The sequence below is a fragment of the Schistocerca americana genome, chromosome 1 (assembly GCF_021461395.2).
Source record: "Schistocerca americana isolate TAMUIC-IGC-003095 chromosome 1, iqSchAmer2.1, whole genome shotgun sequence".
Lineage (NCBI taxonomy): Eukaryota > Metazoa > Arthropoda > Insecta > Orthoptera > Acrididae > Schistocerca > Schistocerca americana.
This window is the reverse complement of record NC_060119.1, coordinates 415,127,000-415,146,338: the sequence shown is the minus strand read 5'-3', so window position 1 is coordinate 415,146,338 and position 19,339 is coordinate 415,127,000. Positions and strand designations below refer to the sequence as shown.

The 19,339-nt window shown below is 36.8% G+C and overlaps 1 protein-coding gene across 3 annotated transcripts in view; it reads left to right on the top strand.

Moving 5' to 3' along the window:
* LOC124602204 (unconventional myosin IC) overlaps window positions 1-19,339 on the top strand; it is a 415,107-nt gene that overhangs the window by 356,796 nt on the left and 38,972 nt on the right. For all 3 annotated transcript variants that reach the window (XM_047136305.1, XM_047136304.1, XM_047136306.1), the window contains 4 exons: window positions 1,764-1,933; window positions 3,580-3,734; window positions 3,851-3,979; window positions 4,868-5,021. In XM_047136305.1, the coding sequence (XP_046992261.1) occupies window positions 1,764-1,933; window positions 3,580-3,734; window positions 3,851-3,979; window positions 4,868-5,021 (608 nt within the window). The remainder of the gene's footprint in view (window positions 1-1,763; window positions 1,934-3,579; window positions 3,735-3,850; window positions 3,980-4,867; window positions 5,022-19,339) is intronic.

The following is a 19,339-nucleotide window of genomic DNA, read 5'->3' as shown; positions in this document are numbered from 1 at the left end:
CTCACTCTCACAGTCCTGCTGCTTGTTGGTTGGATCAGTTAGGGTGGGAAATTTTTGATTGTTCCAATTATTTGTAGTGTTTTTCACCTTTCATTGTATAACTGGTCAAAATCAACATGACATGGTATTTCTGAAGCTTATGGATGGATGACCAGTGAATATGAAATAAAATTAAGTGTCCCCAATTTTGTATACTTTTATGTTAACAAAATACATCTCTTTAATTTATTGAAGCTAAGTACTAATTACTTCCTGGGTTATTCTTGTTGTCACTTCACATAATTTTATTTGAACAGCATAAACTTTCAAATGCTACAATACAAGATGCCATGGTGGAGGAAAAGGTGGCAACATGAGTAGAGAACTTAATAATGACGCCTGTCTACTGTCTATTCATAGCATTTTTACTTCATCAATGTACATTTTTAAATCAGAGCTTCATCATCTGGGCTTCATTTGTTATATAATGACGTTCACTGCAATATCAACACATTAAAAATATGTATTGGTAATGCATTATTAATTACAATTTGCAAAATTGTAGTGGAATTTATACAGAATTTTAGAAGACTATATATAGATTTTTGTTGAAACATATAGTATACCTGCAAATTTTTTTGATTTCTTTTGTATACAACATTGTGGAGAAATAACTTCCTTCTGTTCAACATACACAGTTTTGAAAGACAGCACTATAAGTATCAGAGAAAATGACAGATTGTATGGGTATTGCAGTACAGCAAAGGTAATGAATAAATGATGTGTTACACAACACAGTTTAATCTCTAAACGAATCAGTTCCACAGAAAAAATATTATCTGCTCTTGACATCAGTTGAAATTAAACATGAACACTACTATTGCAGGTTACAAAATGTAACAAGTTATTTAACAGTCGTATGACTTGCATACAGGCTAAGATATTTATAGCTTTTGGAGGGACACAATATGCAGAAATCTTTTCTACAGTATACAGTAGGTGATTTTTAATATGGCAAATTTATTAATAGTGACCTCATAAGTACAATCAGATTAGATTCTGTATGTTGTTAGGACCCCACTAAACTTCATAAAATGCTTCTTAATATCCAGTGTTTCTAAAACATCTTATCCAATGCTTATAGGTTTAATGTGTATAATGTTTAGGTCTGTTTCTGTGATGTCAATTATGTGACCTGTTTTCAGGAGATTAGCAATTGCTGATTTATTATTTTGTCTGAGACTGAGATGGAAAGCCAGTACAGTTTTCTATTAATCTTGTGAAGAAATTCCTCCATGTTCGTCCCACATACAGTTAGTCAGTTGATCATAGTTTTGACAAGTAATTTTGTAGACAGCAAACTTATCAGGTAGATTTAGTTTGTGAATTAGTCTTTAGGCCAGTTTGTTCTTTGTGCATATATTTTAACTATGCACTGCTTCAGAATATTTGGCATTTTGTAGAAAAGTTTTCCAAGAAATTCAAAGCTCTGGAACTTCATCTTTCACAGCACTGTGTTTTATGTATGGATCTATATCATGAATACACACTATGGCCACCGTGAAAATAGGCAAAAAAAGGTTCACTACAGCCAGTTTACAGTTTCTTGTCACAACTGGGTGGAGATCTGTTCAAATCGGCAGTTTTGCAGCCATTCCTTGTTCCTACAAATGTGATGAGTGTGTGCATTAGAAGCAAAAGTGAAATTTATGCTAATATACTTGAAAAATTAAAAAGTACATGTTATTTGAACATGGCACTAAATTTCAGTTCTTTGTTTGTAGTTTTGAACAATTCTGTATCAACTTCTGCAATGAGAAGTTGCAGCAGCTGTTTATTGAGCTAACTCTCAAATCTGAGCAGGAAGAGTACCTGAAAGAAGGCATTGAATGGGAACCTGTGGAATATTTCAACAATAAAGTTATTTGTGATCTCATTGAAGAAAAACATAAAGGTAATAACAGAAGTTTCACAATTATTGTTACGTAAATTTTAACTTGTGAATTTATTTATAAAATAAGTTTTGTGTATCTGATGCAGGTATAATGTTAACTCCTGCACTTGATATTTTAAGTAGTCAATGTACATTTCCATATATAAATACTCTGCAAACCACTGTGATGTGCATAGCTTAGGGCACTTCCCGTTCTACATATTTTTGGGGCGTCCATTCACTTATGGAGCATGGGAAGAATGTTTGAATGCCTCTGTACACACTGTAATCAATCTAATCTTATCCACAAGATCCCTACGTGAGTGATACACAAGTAGTTATAGCAATTTTTTAGTGATAGGTTGTGTCGACCTTCAGGTGTCTGCCATTTCAGTTTCAATAGCATATCTGAGACAGTCTCCTATCTGTGTATACCTTCAGTGTCCTGTGTTAATCCTGTCTGGTAGGAGTCCCACACATTTTAGCAATATTCTAGGATTGGATTGCATGAATGGCTCGTATGCAGTCTTCTTTGTAGACCAATTGCATTTCCTTAGTATTCTACCAATAACCCGAAGTCTTCCAACTGCTTTACTATGTCAGAGCCTATGTGATCTTTCTGTTTCATACCCCCTAAAAATTGTTACACCCAAGTAGTAGTACAAGTTGGTCTTCATCATAAAGCAATTACACCTGAATTTTAACATGTTAAATTCGATAACATCTGTGGCTATGAAGGTAGCACCCCTGCCTGATACGGATTATTATTCTGCTTCTCAGGTATTGATTTTTTTTCATTGTTGTTTGCTAGATTGAACGTCATTTCTTGTTGCCTCTGCAATAAATTCTAATTAATTTTGTTTTAACATTTTGAAATGTGATATTACAACTTCTTCCAATAATATTTCCTAGACAAAAGCTCTTGTGAAACAGAGCTTATTTTTTTTTTTCAGTATAAAATTAAAGAAACAGTGTATAGCCTTGTTAAACAATTTGGCCTGTCAACTATATTAGAAATTTCAATCAGATTACCTTTTTGCCAAGGCACTGAATAGTGTTTATGTGTGATTATTCAAATAAGCATCATTATCTTAATATGGGCATTTCCTCTTTCCATTGCCCACAGTTTGCAGTTTACAGGTTCCTTTGACACCCCACAATCCTGGTTTTTCTATTAGGGATTTATTATTGACAATGTTTTGTTCCATTAATCTGCTTAGTCCTGCATCTTCAGTAACTTTCTTGCAACGACTATATTTAAGTTTGATCTCTCAAACTTCTCAGAATTCTTTGTGCAAAATCTCTGTATGACCATAACTACATGTTAATGTTTTCCGAGTTTTCTGTTATATGTGCCACCGAACAAAGAAAACAGTGTAGGCATTATAAGCATCCATTCCATTGCACATTAAGAAAGCAATTTCTATCCCCCATCTCTTCATGAGGAGCTGTGGATGTGTGTATTGTGCAGAAGTGCCTACACTGTCTTCACAAGATTCATTCTCTGCATTGGGGAAGTAAATTATTTCTTAGTAGTGACAAGAACTAAATTCTTAGTCTTTGGTAGTCAATCCAGTTACTTTATCTACTATAGATTACATATCTTGAACGTATGTATATCCTTGTTGGGTTTGTATGAGTAACAACTAGTATTACTTTTCGAGTAGGAATTATTGCTCTGATGGATGAAGAGTGTCTACGCCCTGGTGAACCAACAGATATGAGTTTTCTGAACAAAATGAATGAAAACCTCTCTGACCATCCACACTACATCAGTCACAAAAAGGCAGACATAAAAACACAGAAAATTATGGGGAGAGATGTAAGTAGTGCCTTTAAAAAAATTAGATCAAAAAGCTCAATGATTTCATAAACCTGCTTTGTTGAGTGACACCATTCAGGTGTATAATCTTCCTTTTTTTTCCAATTTATTTACAGGAATTTCAGCTGGTGCACTATGCTGGTACTGTAGCATACAACATCAGAGGGTTTTTGGATAAAAATAATGATCTCCTTTTCAGAGATCTGCGTGAAGTGATGTCAGTGACAACAAATTCGATAACAAAGGTGAAATAATTGATGGTAACCTATTTAGAACTGACACCTGAAAATATATATAAATGTTAAGGTTACTTAAATTTCATGTGTGTCAGTAAATTATTGGATTTTTAGTACCGTAACTAGTGCAGCTGAAAAATATGCCTCGGTTTTTATTCACATTTCAGTGTATAATAAGTAGATTGAAATGACAATAGTGTGTCACCATACCATGGGCAACTATTGATCAACTCTTATAATAAAAGAGTGATCAAGGTAGCAATTCATCTGTAAAACCTGCAATTCTCAGGGAACTACAGGAATTTTGTAATATCTCGGAGAAATGTGTGTTTTTAACCTAACACAAGAAATTAATTTTATCGAGCTTCATAAATCACATATTTTAAAATACTATTTCAAAATGTGTTAATTATTTGAACATTAGTACATACGAAATAATTGATGTTGAAAACTGCCATTAAACTACAGCCGAGAGAAAAGAAAAGTTGTTCCTTGCTCACTGTTAATTTCTCAGGAGTTTATGACATCATCTTCCTTCCCATACCTGGAACTGTCACTTTTTTTCCTCCCTTCTCTCTCTCTCCCAAGTCTGAGTGGCCATCCTGGTGAGAAACTTGACAAGGCATATGTAGAAAATTTAGGAAAATCTGTCTTACGGTAGTTTTGGCAATGAGACTCTAAAACACACTGAGTGTAACTACAAATTACATGTTGGGCTAAAATATCCCCCCCAAATCTCTCTCCCCTCTCCTTTTTCTTTCTGTGTTTCTTATCCATTCCATCAAAATAGTAATTCAGTTGCTAGATCTGAAATAGTTTTACATTATTATCATTACTTCTTGAGAAAATTTAAGTCTTTGATTTTCTTGTTGCTGAAATTTGCGCAATATTTTGTAGGCTGTATTCCCCGTCAGTGACGTTACAAGCAAAAAGAGACCTGAAACTGCAGGAACACAGTTCAAGAATAGTGTCAACAGGCTAATGGAAATCTTGGGTGACAAAGAACCATCATATATCCGCTGCATAAAACCAAATGATGATAAGAGATCAGGTTAGTACTTCTGTGATAGTTTTTTTTTAAAACTTTATTACTTCATATTCTTATAGATATTCATATCTGAAAACTCTGTGCTTAGCATAATGTTGTGGGTGTACTACCTTAATGCTGCTCTTAATTCTGCCCAAACATCCACAATAGCAGGAAAATGTTTCCCAGCTACAGTTCCGTAATAATGGTCATTGCACACTATGATTATTAAGTAAACACTTGCTGTGACAGGGCACACTATAACAAAGATGTGAAGACATAATGAGAAATAACAAATAACATTTATTAAGAGTAGTTTACAAAACGGTACCACTCCTTGTTGCATGGCACTTCAATGTCCTAAATTTAATACAATAAGATGTAACTAACGTTGCTATATCTTTGTACTCTATACATTGTGTCACTAATAGTAATGTTTGCAGACATTCTGTTAATGGTCATAGTTCTCCATAAATAGTGACTGCTACACCAGAAGGTAGTCTTCCAAGTACTCTATAGAGCTAACTGCAGGCACTGAAGTGAATTGTCAGGTTGCTTGTGCAGAATTGCATGTGTGTCCGCGATGGCTAGTGTTTTGAGCCCGTCAGTGGAAGAATATCCATGTCCACCCTTACAAGGTGAAGCGAAGTAGTCAATAATGAGATTTTCACTCTGCAGCGAAGTGTGCACTGATATGAAACTTCCTGGCAGATTAAAACTGTGTGCCAGTAGAACACTTGCCCACAAAAGGCAAAGGCTCCGAGTTTGAGTCTCGGTCCGGCACACAGTTTTAATCTGCCAGGAAGTTTCGAAGTAGTCCATGTTTGACAGTGTTTTCTGATAACTGTCCATACTATTGGCGGGTTTATATGATGTGCCTAAGGATGTGGCACAGAAGCAGAAAGAGGTCTGTTTTTGTGCAAGCCATCTGAAGGCCAATGTCCAGAGCTGACACATGCCACCAGGCAAGCATCCATGTGGTGGCAGCTTCTTGCAGTATTTTTCAACATATTCTGACTAACAAAAATAGCAAATATTTACTGGCGTAAAGTCTTTCTGTAAAAATTTAACGTTACACGTATTCTAAACTTATGCCCTTTATTGATTGTCTACATTTTGATAATACAGGCAGAAAACAATAAAAATAAATGGTTGTTAATTTTTTCTTCACTGCCTTTTTTGTTTGGGTAGCCTGTCATCTGTGGTATTCCTGTATTAAATAATCATCATCCTAACAGTACATCTGTGAAACTAGCATCCTCATTATCACAAATATTTGACTGTGTCTTATGAATATATTGTGGTTTCTGAGGTTTTGATTACACAGGGACTTGAGAATGCAACTGTTTTTTTTTTCTGAATAAATAACAGATTTTGCTTCTACACTGACATGAGAATGCTACAGTGTCTTTTACTGTCAAATACATCATCTGCCCATCACCACCTCACTGGTTGTGTAGAAATAGCAGCTGACACACTTCTTGTCTTTCCCATAATACCGCATAATTCGGGCAAACTGCAGTTTAAACATGGCAGATGTTCATAAGAAGCCAAAGTACGCAGTGTAGATTCCCATAGCTGGCAGCACAACAAAATTAGCTGCCTGCTCAACACACCCTGCCCCGTACTCATCATCATTGTTCTCATTTCTCTGCAAAGCTGATGTCACTGTTCCCCCTCCAACACTTGGATAGCAGTGTACTTGAGCAACCATGGAACAAGCATGGCAATATATGGTGGAGGTCATACGTAACATCAACAACAACGAATACTTTAATCAAAGATTGCAGTCATGGTTCAGTCCAATTCTTGAACTTCGGCTCGTCCCGAGATTGAGTGACGTCCCTTGATCTAGTGACATCTGTTAGTACTATCTCCATAACAAGTCTTTCCGGTGTAATTTATTCTTGCAGTAACAGTTGCAATCAGTTTAATCTGATTTATTTCATTTGTTAGACATTTACTTCTGGATTAATTTTCTTTCTCATTTCAACTGAATATCACCATCTTCTTCTAAAGCTAGAAATGTTTTTCCATGGTGGTCTAGGACATGAATAGCAACCAAATTTCTCATTTGCAACCCACTTGTTAAATCACTGTTTCTAATAACCAAATAAAATATTGACTTGGGTTCAGAATCAAGTAATGGTTTTTGAAGGACAAGATTTTTGCCTTTGAATCCTATATTTACTTAAAAAGCAGCATAAGTGTATGTATATGGTATCCATGAATATATGAGAACTTTTATTACAAATCTATTCAAATGCAACAAAAGTTTGTAAGCCTATAGAATTTAATACTATTACTTTCTGTGGCTCACAAATTTTGCAATTTTTAAGTCAGATCATTAGATTGTTATAGTGGCTAGTCCATAGTTTCTCAACTATCGCTCGCACTAGTGCCACGAGCACGAGTCAAGTGTCACATGATTGTTTAAACAAGATCGATATTGTGTTGATCACAGGAAAGAGAGGGGGGGGGGGGGGAGTAATTAGTGTTTGAAAATATAATATGGGGAAAAAATCTACTCATGAAGCAGTGGCAGGAGCAAATAAATATAAATGATAGGGAAATGTGCAAGCTTTTGGTGCAAGTGGCTCCTTCTTCTGGCAGAATGGCTGAAGAGAGAGTAATGGGGATACAGAAAAAGGATTGGTGAGGTTTAGGAATTGGGGAGAGTTATGGAAAAGTCACCCAGAAACCAGGGTGAGGGAAAACTTACTGAATGAGATGAGAAGGAAAGACTGATCATTGGTGCCGGCACTGAATGAGATTTGAAAACATGAGAATGTAAAGGTGGATGACAGAGATTACTGAACAAACATAGTGCAAGGGTCAACAAGATGGAAAGCTAAGTGCATTATACGTGATAGCTAGCTGAGGGGGCAAAAAAAAGTAAACATGTCAGAAAGTAAAAAGAAAAGGGAGCACAGATGAGTAATAGACATTGAAAGGAAACGCTGATACTACCAAAATTGATGTCAATATATTCCAGGTGTCTGGTGAGAGTGTAGCACTAGTTGTAATGCCAGTTCCCACCTGCAAAATTCTGAGAAACTGGCGTTGGGGGGGAGCATCCAGAGGGCATGTGTAGTGAAACGGGAACCAAAGTCATGACTTGTGTCCTGTAGAACACGCTCTGCAGCAAGATATTGTATGTTACCAGTATATGCTGTCTGTCTAAGACCACTGACCCTGCTTGATAAATTTGTGGTAGTCCTACCAGTGAAGAAGTCCAAATAGTGTTTATATAAGTGCTGATGTGTGACACATGTTGTTTCACGGGCAGCCCTCCCTTTGATCATATATGTTTTCCCATTTACAGGTTTGGTATTGTTGGTGGTAGGACACTGAATTGGCCAAGTCTTACAACAGGAACTATCTCAGTGACAGCAACCACAGGGTAGGGAAATAGGTGCAGAAGGAGCACAGGGTCTGTCCTGGATATTGCGGAGATTGGAGGGTGACGTAAAGCTATCGTAGGTGTGCTGGGCAAAATGTGAGACATTATGGACCTCATTTCGGGGCACAATTTTAGAAAGACATAGCTTTGTCAAAGCTGCTGGTTAATACAGTCGAGACCAGGATAGTACTGTAGGACAAGAGGTGTGCTCCTAAGTTGTTTTTTGTAGGGAACAGCAGTACCATGATTAAATGTGATGGCTTGGAAAATCTGCTTTTGATATAAGCTGGTGGAGTAATTATATGTGTACAGTGAAGACTGGGGTGAGAGTCAGCATCTGAACAAATATGTTTGCCTTGAATGCCAAGGCTGCAAGGGAGTGAATCTTTGACATGGAAAGGATGGCAACCCATTAAAATGTAAGAGGTGTTTGTTTCATTGGCAACCCATTAAAATGTAAGAGGTGTTTGTTTCATTGGTTTAATGTGAACAGAAGTGTGCAGCTGACCCTCAGTAAGGATGAGGTCAACATCAAAGGAAGTGGTGTGAGATTTGGAATAAGGCCACGTGAAATAATTGGGAAAATGTATTTAGTGATTTCAGTAATTTCAACGGGTCAACCTTATCATGAGTCCATATGGCAAAGGTATGACGAATGTATCTAACCCATACCTGGTGCTGAAGGGTTATTGATCCCAGGAAAGCCCTTTCCAAGACACCCACAAAAAGGTTGGCATAGGAAGGAACCATCCTGGTTCCCACAGCTGTACCCTGACCTGTTTGTACGTCTGCCCCTCAAAGGTAACATAGTTGTTTGTAAGTATAAGATTGACTAAGGCGAGCAGGGAGGACTTCATAGGTTTGCAATCAGGTGCAACAGGCAGACCATGTACAGGCCAGGTGTGTGTGTGGTGGGAGTGGGACAGGCACAAATTTCAGATGACCTGGGATGGTGATCTTTGTATTATAGGTTGCAGGTGTTGATCTACCAAGGCAGAGATATGTTCAGTAAGAGCTTTGAAGCCAGCAGCTTTGGGACAGTCAGCTGATTGGGTTTGTGAAAGGCAGGAGAGCAAGGTTTGGGTGGGGTAAGAAGTTGTATGGACTGAGGAGTTAGTTATTGTGAGGGACCTGACGTGTTAAGGAAGGACTTTAGTTTACCACAGGAATGGATCTTGATGGCAGATGGTGCAAATAGAAGTGTCAGAAAGGTGACATAGACCCTCACTAACCCACTCATGTTGGATAAGTATCACGATGTGCATTCTGTTTTAGTCAAATCTAGAAAATATTAGTTGCTTCTGTGATGTTAGGTAGCATTCTCTGAATATAAATAATCAATTAAGACAATTTGCTAATTGTTGAAATTTCATCAAGCACTAATAAAATTTTGCTGTGTGATTCAATTACATTTTTGATGACTGGCTTTCATTTCTGCAGCTATATAATTTAATATGTTGACACATGCAACCTTGAAATGAAGAATATGACCCATGTTCACTCTGTTTAATTTCTGAACATCAGATTCCAACTCAAAATCGTTTAACAGTTGATTCCTTTTGACAACTTTGTTTGCAGTTGTAAAAACATTAACTGTTACTGACTTGTCATTCTCTAGTGCTTTAACACAGACAGATTTGAAAGATTTTTTACTTGTTGCAGATAATATTGTCAAAACAGTTTTACGGGCTGAACTTTCTTGTGTTTAAAGATTTTCTATCATAGGTATTGTCTACTCTATTTTGGTTTCTCCAAAGCATCAAACTGAAAATTCAGACCACTGTTGTGAAATACTTATTCCTTGTTTACTTCTTTGTGGCCCCAATGTAGCAACTGTCTTCCAACATTTGTGCTCCAATTTCTTGTTTTCTATTACTAACCATTCACTAATCTTCTAGAAATCATCTTTCTGTTACACTGTCCAACTGTCAGAAAGATCACAATCAACATTATTTAGAGAAGTAGGTCCACACATGAGTGTCACATTTTCAGCACACGTGATTTTGTTTCCACTCTTTTCCACTTTCATCACCTCTGCAAGCTGCATCATCTCACTCAAACAACTTAATCTTTTTATTCACTAGGGATGAGAAATACTTCATAGTCTTAAAATTCATTTCAACTCTGAAACACTATAGAATTCCACACCTCACCAAAACATCTTCAACAATGAATAGAGAAAACCTCAGTTCACATGTAAACAAATTCCCCAATGACACTGTAGTCACTGGCGGAGACTTTAATAATCCAACAATTAACTGGGAGAATTACAGTTTTGTTAGTGATTGGCATGATATGATATCCTGTGGAACATTACTAAATGCCTTCTCTGAAAACTAACTAGAACAGATAATTAGAAACTGCACTTGCGATTAAAATGTATTGGATCCAACAGCAACAAATAGACCTGACCAGTTTGATGATGTCCACATTAAAAGTGGTATCAGTGACAATGGTGTAGTTGTCCCAACAATGAAACCACAGTACAAAGGACAACTAAAACAAACAGGAAGATATATATGTTCAGTAAACTAGACACAAAATCACTAATGTCATACCTCAATGAGGAATTTGAAACTTTCAGCTCAGAGCAGGAGCATGCAGAGGAATTACAGCTCAAGTTTAAAAGAATAGTTGACCATGCACTGGATAGATATGTACCCATTAGAACAGTTCCTGCAACCTTGAAATGATGACTAGAAGAAGGGATTATTTGGTAGGACATATTCTGAGGCATCAAGGGATCACCAATTTAGTATTGGAGGGTAAAAATCGTAGAGGGAGACCAAGAGATGAATACACTTAACAGATTCAGTGGGATGTAGGTTGCAGTAGGTACTGGGAGATGAAGGAGCTTGCACAGGATAGAGTAACATGGAGAGCTGCATCAAACCAGTCTCTGGACTGAAGACAACAACAACAACAACAACAACAGAACAATTCATAAGGGTAGGAACCTCCATGGTATATGGTCACTGTAAAAAAACAGAGATTACTGCATAAGAGGTGTAAAACGAAGTGTGGGTCTACAGGGCTACAGATAGAGAGATACTTAATTAGATGTGTTTGGCTGTCAAGAGAGCAACGCGTAATGCCTTCAATGACTACTGTAGCAGAATATTGTCAAATACTATTTCACAAAACCCAAAGAAATTATGGTTGTATGTAAAGGCTGTTAGTGACACTGAAGTTAGTATCCCACACCGAGCGAATGAGACAAGTTCTAAATTCACCATAGCACAGAAAAAGCTGAAATGCTTAACTCCATTTCAAATGTTCCTTTATGAAGGAAAATCCAGAAGAATTGCCCCAATTTAATCCTCATACTACTAAAAAGGTGAATAAAATAAGTATTAGTGTCAGTGGTGTTGAGAAACAGCTGAAATAGTTACAACTGAGCAAAGCTACAAGGTGTGGTGGAATCTCTGTCGGATTCTGTACTGAATTTGCACCTGAATTAGCCCCGGTTCTAACTATAGTCTATCAAAGATCCTTCAAACAAAAAACTGTGCCCTATTCATGGAAAAATGCAGAGGTCATGCCCATCTACAAAAAGAGTAGTGGAAGTGATCCACAAAACTACCGCCTAATATACTTCAGAGAGATTTCTTGTGAATCTTACAAAATATTCTGAGCTCAGTTACAATGGTGTACCGGGAACAGAATGACCACCTCAAACAAGCATGGTTTCTGAAAAAATTGATCATGTGGAACCTAACTCGCACTTTTCTCATATAACATTCTGGAAGCTTTGTATCAAGGCAGACAGGTAGATGCAATACTTCTTGGTTTCCAAAAGTCATTTGACTCAGCACCACACCTATGCTTATTGTCAAAAGTACAATCATATGGGATATCAAGTGAAATTTGTAACTGAATTGAGGACTTTTTAGTAGAAACATTGCAGTACCCCAATCCTGCGACACCTCACTTTAGTAAAAATTAACCCTTATGCAGAGATGGCAGTAGACTATCATTACTTTCTTTTGCTAATGATCTCATTGATGTTTGATTTTTCTGTTTTTTAATCTAAATAAAATGTTGCTTTTTTTCTCAGAGAATTCGAAAAGTTTAAGAGGATGCATCCCTGACCATACCACCAAAAGCTCAGCTATATTTACAAACTATGGGGACAAGTTACATACACCAAAACAAGAGAAACCATTCATATAAACATATATGTGAAAATCCTTCTTTTTTTGAGTCATTAATGAAATGTTGCAATTTAGATGTTTGGAGCTCATCAACATACAAACTCATAATAAATGCTGAACATGTCCTCCTTTTGCTTCTAAACACACATGCACTTGTCAATTCATGGACTGTTGCACTCTTTCAAGTACTCCCTGTCAGTTTTGATTGGCTTTTCGGGCTGCCATGATACTTTGATGAAGAGTTTCTGCATACAGGTGGTCTGCTCCCTAGACCAGTTGTATATGGTACCCCAAGAGATAATAACCCAAATGACTGACATCAGGGAAACATGCAAACCATGTGTCCATCTGTCATGGGAGATACCAGCCATTGCAACTTGAACACTGAGGAGGAAATGTGCTAGAGCTGCATCATGTGTAAACCACATGTTTCTTCTTATTTGCAGGATTACATTGTCAAGTAAAATCCCTGTAGACAGCACCTGTAAGGTTAACTGAGAGAATGCATGATCCTATAGACAGCCTCCTACAGTTCCAGCCCACAAATTAATCTTTAACTGATGTTGATGTCTAGCCTGTACTGTAGCATGAAGATTGCAATCGGCCCATATGTGTTGACTGTGGAAACTTTTTATTCAGTCTCTTCCAAAGCACTGAAGACAGGCAAATGATGAATGTTAAAAATGTTTTCCCTCTCAATGTATTACCATACAGGATATAAAGTGTCTAACGGTTGAATTGATAAGTAAAGTTGTTGGGTTATACTTGGAAAGCTGTTAAATGTAACTTTTATTAATAACTCAGAAACAGTGGAAATACTTGTTTGTTTATATGACCTTTTTCTGTGTTTTAGTCTGAGGAACATGTCTCCAAAGATTGTAAAAAGTTCCCAGAATGAGATCTTGAAACTGCCTGGGCATATAATATACAGAGTGTTAAGGGTATTGGTACAGATACTGTGAGAATTGTTACCTTAATATGTACCTATTTCAGTATGTTAGTTGCTTTTTCTCCGTCTCTAGTCTTCCCACAAACATACCTCATAATTTACTACCTGATGTTTTCTGCATGGTCATAACATGTTACCATCCTGAAAGCCTGTTGGTGGAGTTCCGGTTTACCATGTATATATTGTCTGAACTCTATAGTTCAGATAATAAAATTAAATTTATGTGGACAATAGCTATAAGAGAAACCAGGAAATCAGTTAATGAAGATGAGACCTTATTATTAAAGATCACAGTCAAATACTAAGCTATAGCAGTCAGGTAGCTAATGTATTTAATAACCACTTTCTTGAAGCATCCTAAAAGATTAGCATGTACAGTTCAAGGGATAAATGTGTATAAGAAGCAATGCATCATAAATACCAATAAACTGCAATTACTTCCTGCTCTGACAAAAAAAATTAAGGATGTAATTAACTCCCTCAAAACCAAATTCTCTCATCTAGTCAGTAATACCTCAGGTAAAGTACTAAATATCCTGTTCTCTATGTATACACAATGTTTTCAGTCACATATGCAACACATCATATCACCTGAGATACTTACAGGCAGACTGAAATAAGCAATTGTCAGGCCCATTTACAAAAAAGGTCATAAAACACACATTAATAATCTCACAACTTGCATCATTCTCATAGCTACTGGAAAAAATTATGTATGCAAGAACCATAAGACACCGCTCTCAAAATGGCTCTTGGATTTAGGCACATGCTGCACCATGGCACAAATTACTCCCAGACAACCAGTGGTTGTAATAGCATTTTTACTGGTCCATTTCTCGCCGGCTCCACGACTGCTCCATATTCACTGCATGTAAGAAAGGAAAACACATACAGTTTCCCTTTCCCACTACATTTATCCTGTTTACAAATGCTTACAAATATCCTGAAACACTACACAGCATTGCAAGAGGGTAGCGGAGCTTGTTCCCCTTGACTGCTCCTTTGCCTTCATGTGGTTTGAGTTCTTGTTCATTCACACTCAAGGCTCACTGCCACATTATAGTGTCCATGCACTACAACTCATCACTGAGGAAACCAGTGGTGGTTGTTGCACAGAAGCATGTAAGAAGGATAAAATTTGGTATCAGCTCTAGAGTGTCTTGTTGACAGCTCTCTCAATAGTTGTGCCTACTGACAACATCCTCACAGTACATATACTATTTTATGAAATTTGTTGTGAACAATGAATCACAGTCTGAAAATGTTTTTTGCACAATGTGGAATGGCTGTGAGAGACTGTAGTACTCCATAATAATAGAAGTAATTACTTGATTCTCATACTGCATAGGGATTTTGTGCTGAGAAATATATTTTGATAAATGTCATGATCAGAAAAATGGGAGTGTTTCCTTGCAACTGTCTACCAGTATCCATTTCAGATTAAATTAACTGAAACTTAATATTACTCTATGGGGAAAGAAATCCATTATCTGTAAAGTATTAGGAATAAACTTAAATCAGCCATTAAGCTCAGCTGATCTGTTTGGAACTCTACATAATATAGAACAATCTGTCTTGGCTTAATTTATTTATTTTTATTTATTTATTTATATACTTGTTCCATAGATCTGTACATGTGAGCAAGTCACTCAGATGTGGAACATGTCAATATACATAATAAAATACATAGAATAAAGACATTGTTATAGTATTAATAACAGTGCACAAAAGTCATACTTATTAGCTTAAAAACTAGTCAACATAAATGTGAAGATAGCAGTTTCATATTTAGGGCATTATTGCATTTATTTTAACCTTGAACAGTAATCAAAACTTCCCACTTTGGGTTTAAAAGTGACCCAAAAATGGAAATGAGAAAAACAGGAATTTTTACATTAGGGCATTATTACATTAGTTTAACAGTAAACAGTGTCAAAAAATTTAAAAACATCTTTTCAATCTGGGTTTTACTTACTTCTCTGAAAGAATTCCTCTAGTGAATAAAGTGAGGTCTCAAGTAAATTATTTTTCAAGCTACGTTTAAATACTGATGTACTACTCCTTATACTTTTGATACTGTTGGGTAGGGAATTGAAAATTTTCGTTCCAGCGTACTTTACCCCTTTCTGAATAAGTGTCAAGTTCTTTAACTCACAGTGGAAATCCTCTTTTCTTCTGGTGTTATGTTCATGATGTAGGCAATTCGTTTCATACAGAGTGGGGTTATTTAATATGAAGCACATCAGTGAATATATGTACTGAGATGTTGCTGTCAGTATTTCAAGTCGTTTAAAAAGATTTTGACATGAGGTTCGTGGGGGTACACCACAAATGATTCTTATTGCTCTTTTTTTGTGCTGTGAGGATTTTCTTTGCGGCAGGTGTATTGCCCCAGAAGATGATGCCATAACACATGACTGAATGAAAATAGCCAAAGTAAGCTGACTTTGAGATGGTAATGTCATTGAAGCGTGACAAAATTCGTAAAGCAAATGTTGCCGACGTCAGCCATTTTAGTGTTTGTAGAACGTGATGTTCCCAGTTCAGCCTACTGTCCACGTATACGCCTAGGAATTTTGATAAGTACACTTGCTTTATCATCTGATCATTCTGTGTGATAACTATTTCTTTTGGGTTTTTGTGGGTTGTCTGGAACTGGATAAAATTGTTTTTTTTTTTTTTTTTTTTTCAGGTTTATTGAAAGGGAGTTAATACTAAACCAACCCAGAACTTCTTTAAGGATATCATTGACCTCGGATTCTAAGTCAGTAGTTGACACATTATCCACCACAATGCTCGTATCATCAGCGAACATTGTAAATTTACACTGCTTATTGATGGATAAAGGCAGGTCATTAACATATATGAGGAACAGCAAGGGCCCAAGCACTGATCCCTGTGGCACTCCATGCTGCACAATTCCCCACTCAGAGTCCACTGTATATTGTGATACACTATCTGAAATATCTAGAATAATCTTCTGCTTCCTATTTTCGAGGTACGATTTTAACCAGTTCCCTACAGGTCCTGTAATTCCATAATGACAGGCCTTCTTGAAGAGTATCTGGTGACCTACACAGTCGAACACCTTTGATAGGTCGCATAAGACATCAATTGGCAGCCTCTTGCTGTTTATAGACTCTAGAACATCGTTTGTGAATGAGAAAGTTGCGTTATCTATTGAAACTCCCTTTTGAAAACCAAACTGCTCACTGTTAATGATGTTCAGGTCACCAAGGTGTGCCACAATCCTGTTGTACAGAGCTTTTTCTAGGACCTTTGAAAATGTTGTTAATAGAGAGATAAGGCGATAGTTTGGCACATTTGTAGCATCCCCTGCTTTGTACAGGGGCCTGACAACAGAGTATTTCATTCTGTCTGGAAACACTCCTTGTTGCATGGATGTGTTGCAGATGCGAGACAAAACTTCGGCCACTTCACTACAGCAAGCCTTCAACAGCTTGCTTGAAATATTGTCTATACCAGCAGAATGTTTATTTTTCAAAGACTGTATGATTTTTTTGATTTCATTGGCAGTAATGGGAAGCACACTTATTTGACTGAAAGGTTCTGGAAAATTATTTTTCATTATACAGGCAGCTTTATCCACAGAACCATGGCAACCTATCTGTGTTGGGAGAGTTAAAAAATGTTGGTTAAAGATTTCAGCAATTTCCTCACAATTAGTTATCTCTGAGTTGTCAACAGTTAAAACAATATTTTTGTCTTTGGTGTAGTTTACAGTCCCTGTTTCGTTCTTTATCACATTCCAGATTGTTTTAATTTTATTTTCAGAATTAGTAATTTCAGATGCTATACACATACTTTTAGAGTTTTTAATTACTTTGGCAAGAATTTTACAGTAGAGTTTATAATGTTTTAGCTGAGCAGGGTTGTTAGAAGTCTTTGATGCTATGTAGAGTTGTCTTTTTCTCTGACAGGAAGCTATGATGCCCTTAGTGAGCCATGGTTTTTTTGCAGACCTAGCAGGTTGGACTCTGTATGTCTTTTTTGGAAATACACTTTCAAAGGTTCCTGCTATCTCATTTGTGAATAAATTGTATTTTGAATTAGCAGTTTCTGCTAGATAAACAGGTGTCCAGTCAGTATGCTGAAGACATGATCGGAACGTTTGAATAGCTTCCTCACTTATTTTCCTTACTGTTTTCCATCTAAGTGAGGTGTCACTCAGAGGAATTCCCAAGCTGTTGAAAGTAACTCGTTGTCTGTCATGGTCAGACAGACCATTTATAACCACTTCAATATTGATATGGTTGACTTTACTCTGATCAACAAAAACATTATCAATGAGAGTACTGGAAGAGGTTGTGGTTCTGGTGGGCGAGCTAACCACGGGAACAAGGTTGTACGTGCCCATGAGATTTTCAAACTCCACCTTGCAGGGAGAATTAACCAAGAAATCTATGTTAAAATCCCAAACAACTACCATGCCCCTATTTTTTCTACTTAAGTACAACAAAAGAGTATCTAATTGTTTAACAAACACTTTAAAATTACCAGATGGTGCCCTGTAAACTGCCACAACTGTTAATCTGGAGACAGTGTCTGGCACCTCTATAGCACATACTTCAAAATGTAGCTCAAAGCAGAATCTTTGTACATCTATTGCCGTGAACAAGACATTGTTTTTTACATATACAGCTACTCCTCCTTCGTCCATATAGTTCCTGCAAATAGACGTTGCCAAAACATTGTTGGGAATAGGGACCACTTCAATACCAGCAGTGATGTGGTGTTCTGTTACACACAGAATGTGGGCACTGTTTATACCTTTTGTGTCTTCTATATTTGCTGTGAACTGATCCAGCTTGCAGTATAGGCCTCTTATGTTCTGATGAAACACTGTTAACTTTTGTTTGTCTTTAATTGTATTGCTGTTTGAGTGAACTTTCGTTTGTGTGTTAATTACTTGTTGCAGATTTTTGTTACTGGACCAAATCCTGCTAGAGTTGGCCCAGCTCACTAGTTTCCCTCATTAGTTAGGGCTGTGACTGGTCTGCTTTCATGATCGTTATTGTTTAGGCCTATTATTTCATGAAATGCTTTTCCAATGTCTGCTGCTAGTTTATTTTTGCCAAACTGATTTAGATGTAATGTGGAGGGGTATTACATTAGGAGGATCTTACATGAATGAACACTCTAGAAATCTGTGAGAAACATAAAAGAAAATGAAAAGAAATTAACAAAGAGAGGCATCAAGTGAATCAGAAAGATCTGTGAAAAAGCAGGGATTGTAGACCAGCATATTCTGTGGCAAAATGACCAGGCAGAAACCAAAAGAGGTAGAGATGCTCATCTGATATAGCGAGTTGATAGGAGGAATATATAAGCAAAAAGGAACAACTTGACACTAGTTGCCTGACTTTGAAAAGTTGAGAGATTGGACTGCTGTGACAACCCAAGCTAGGAATGCTGTGGTGTTATTATATGATGCATAAACATTGAGGATTGAGAAAAATTTCTTGCGGTCTGTATACCTCACTTTAATTAAAAAACTATGAGGATTATTCCGAAACTAACTTCTCTTGCTTTTTGTGTTGATTTTGAGTGTCTGAGCTGATTCTGTTAGTTTAGTGTTCACAATAATGTTTTGTTGGATTTGTTGGCCAACAGGTGACCAGCAGGGTAACATACCAGACTTGCACATGATGTCAGTGTATGTATAAAAAAAAAAGGCATGTCATTGAATTCCTCACTGCTGAACAAACTGCATCAGTTGAAATTCATCAGCATTTGCTGAAGGTGTATGGAGGCAATACAGTAGATATAATAAAGTAAGATGGCAGGTCCTGCAATTTGAAAGTGATAAAAAGCG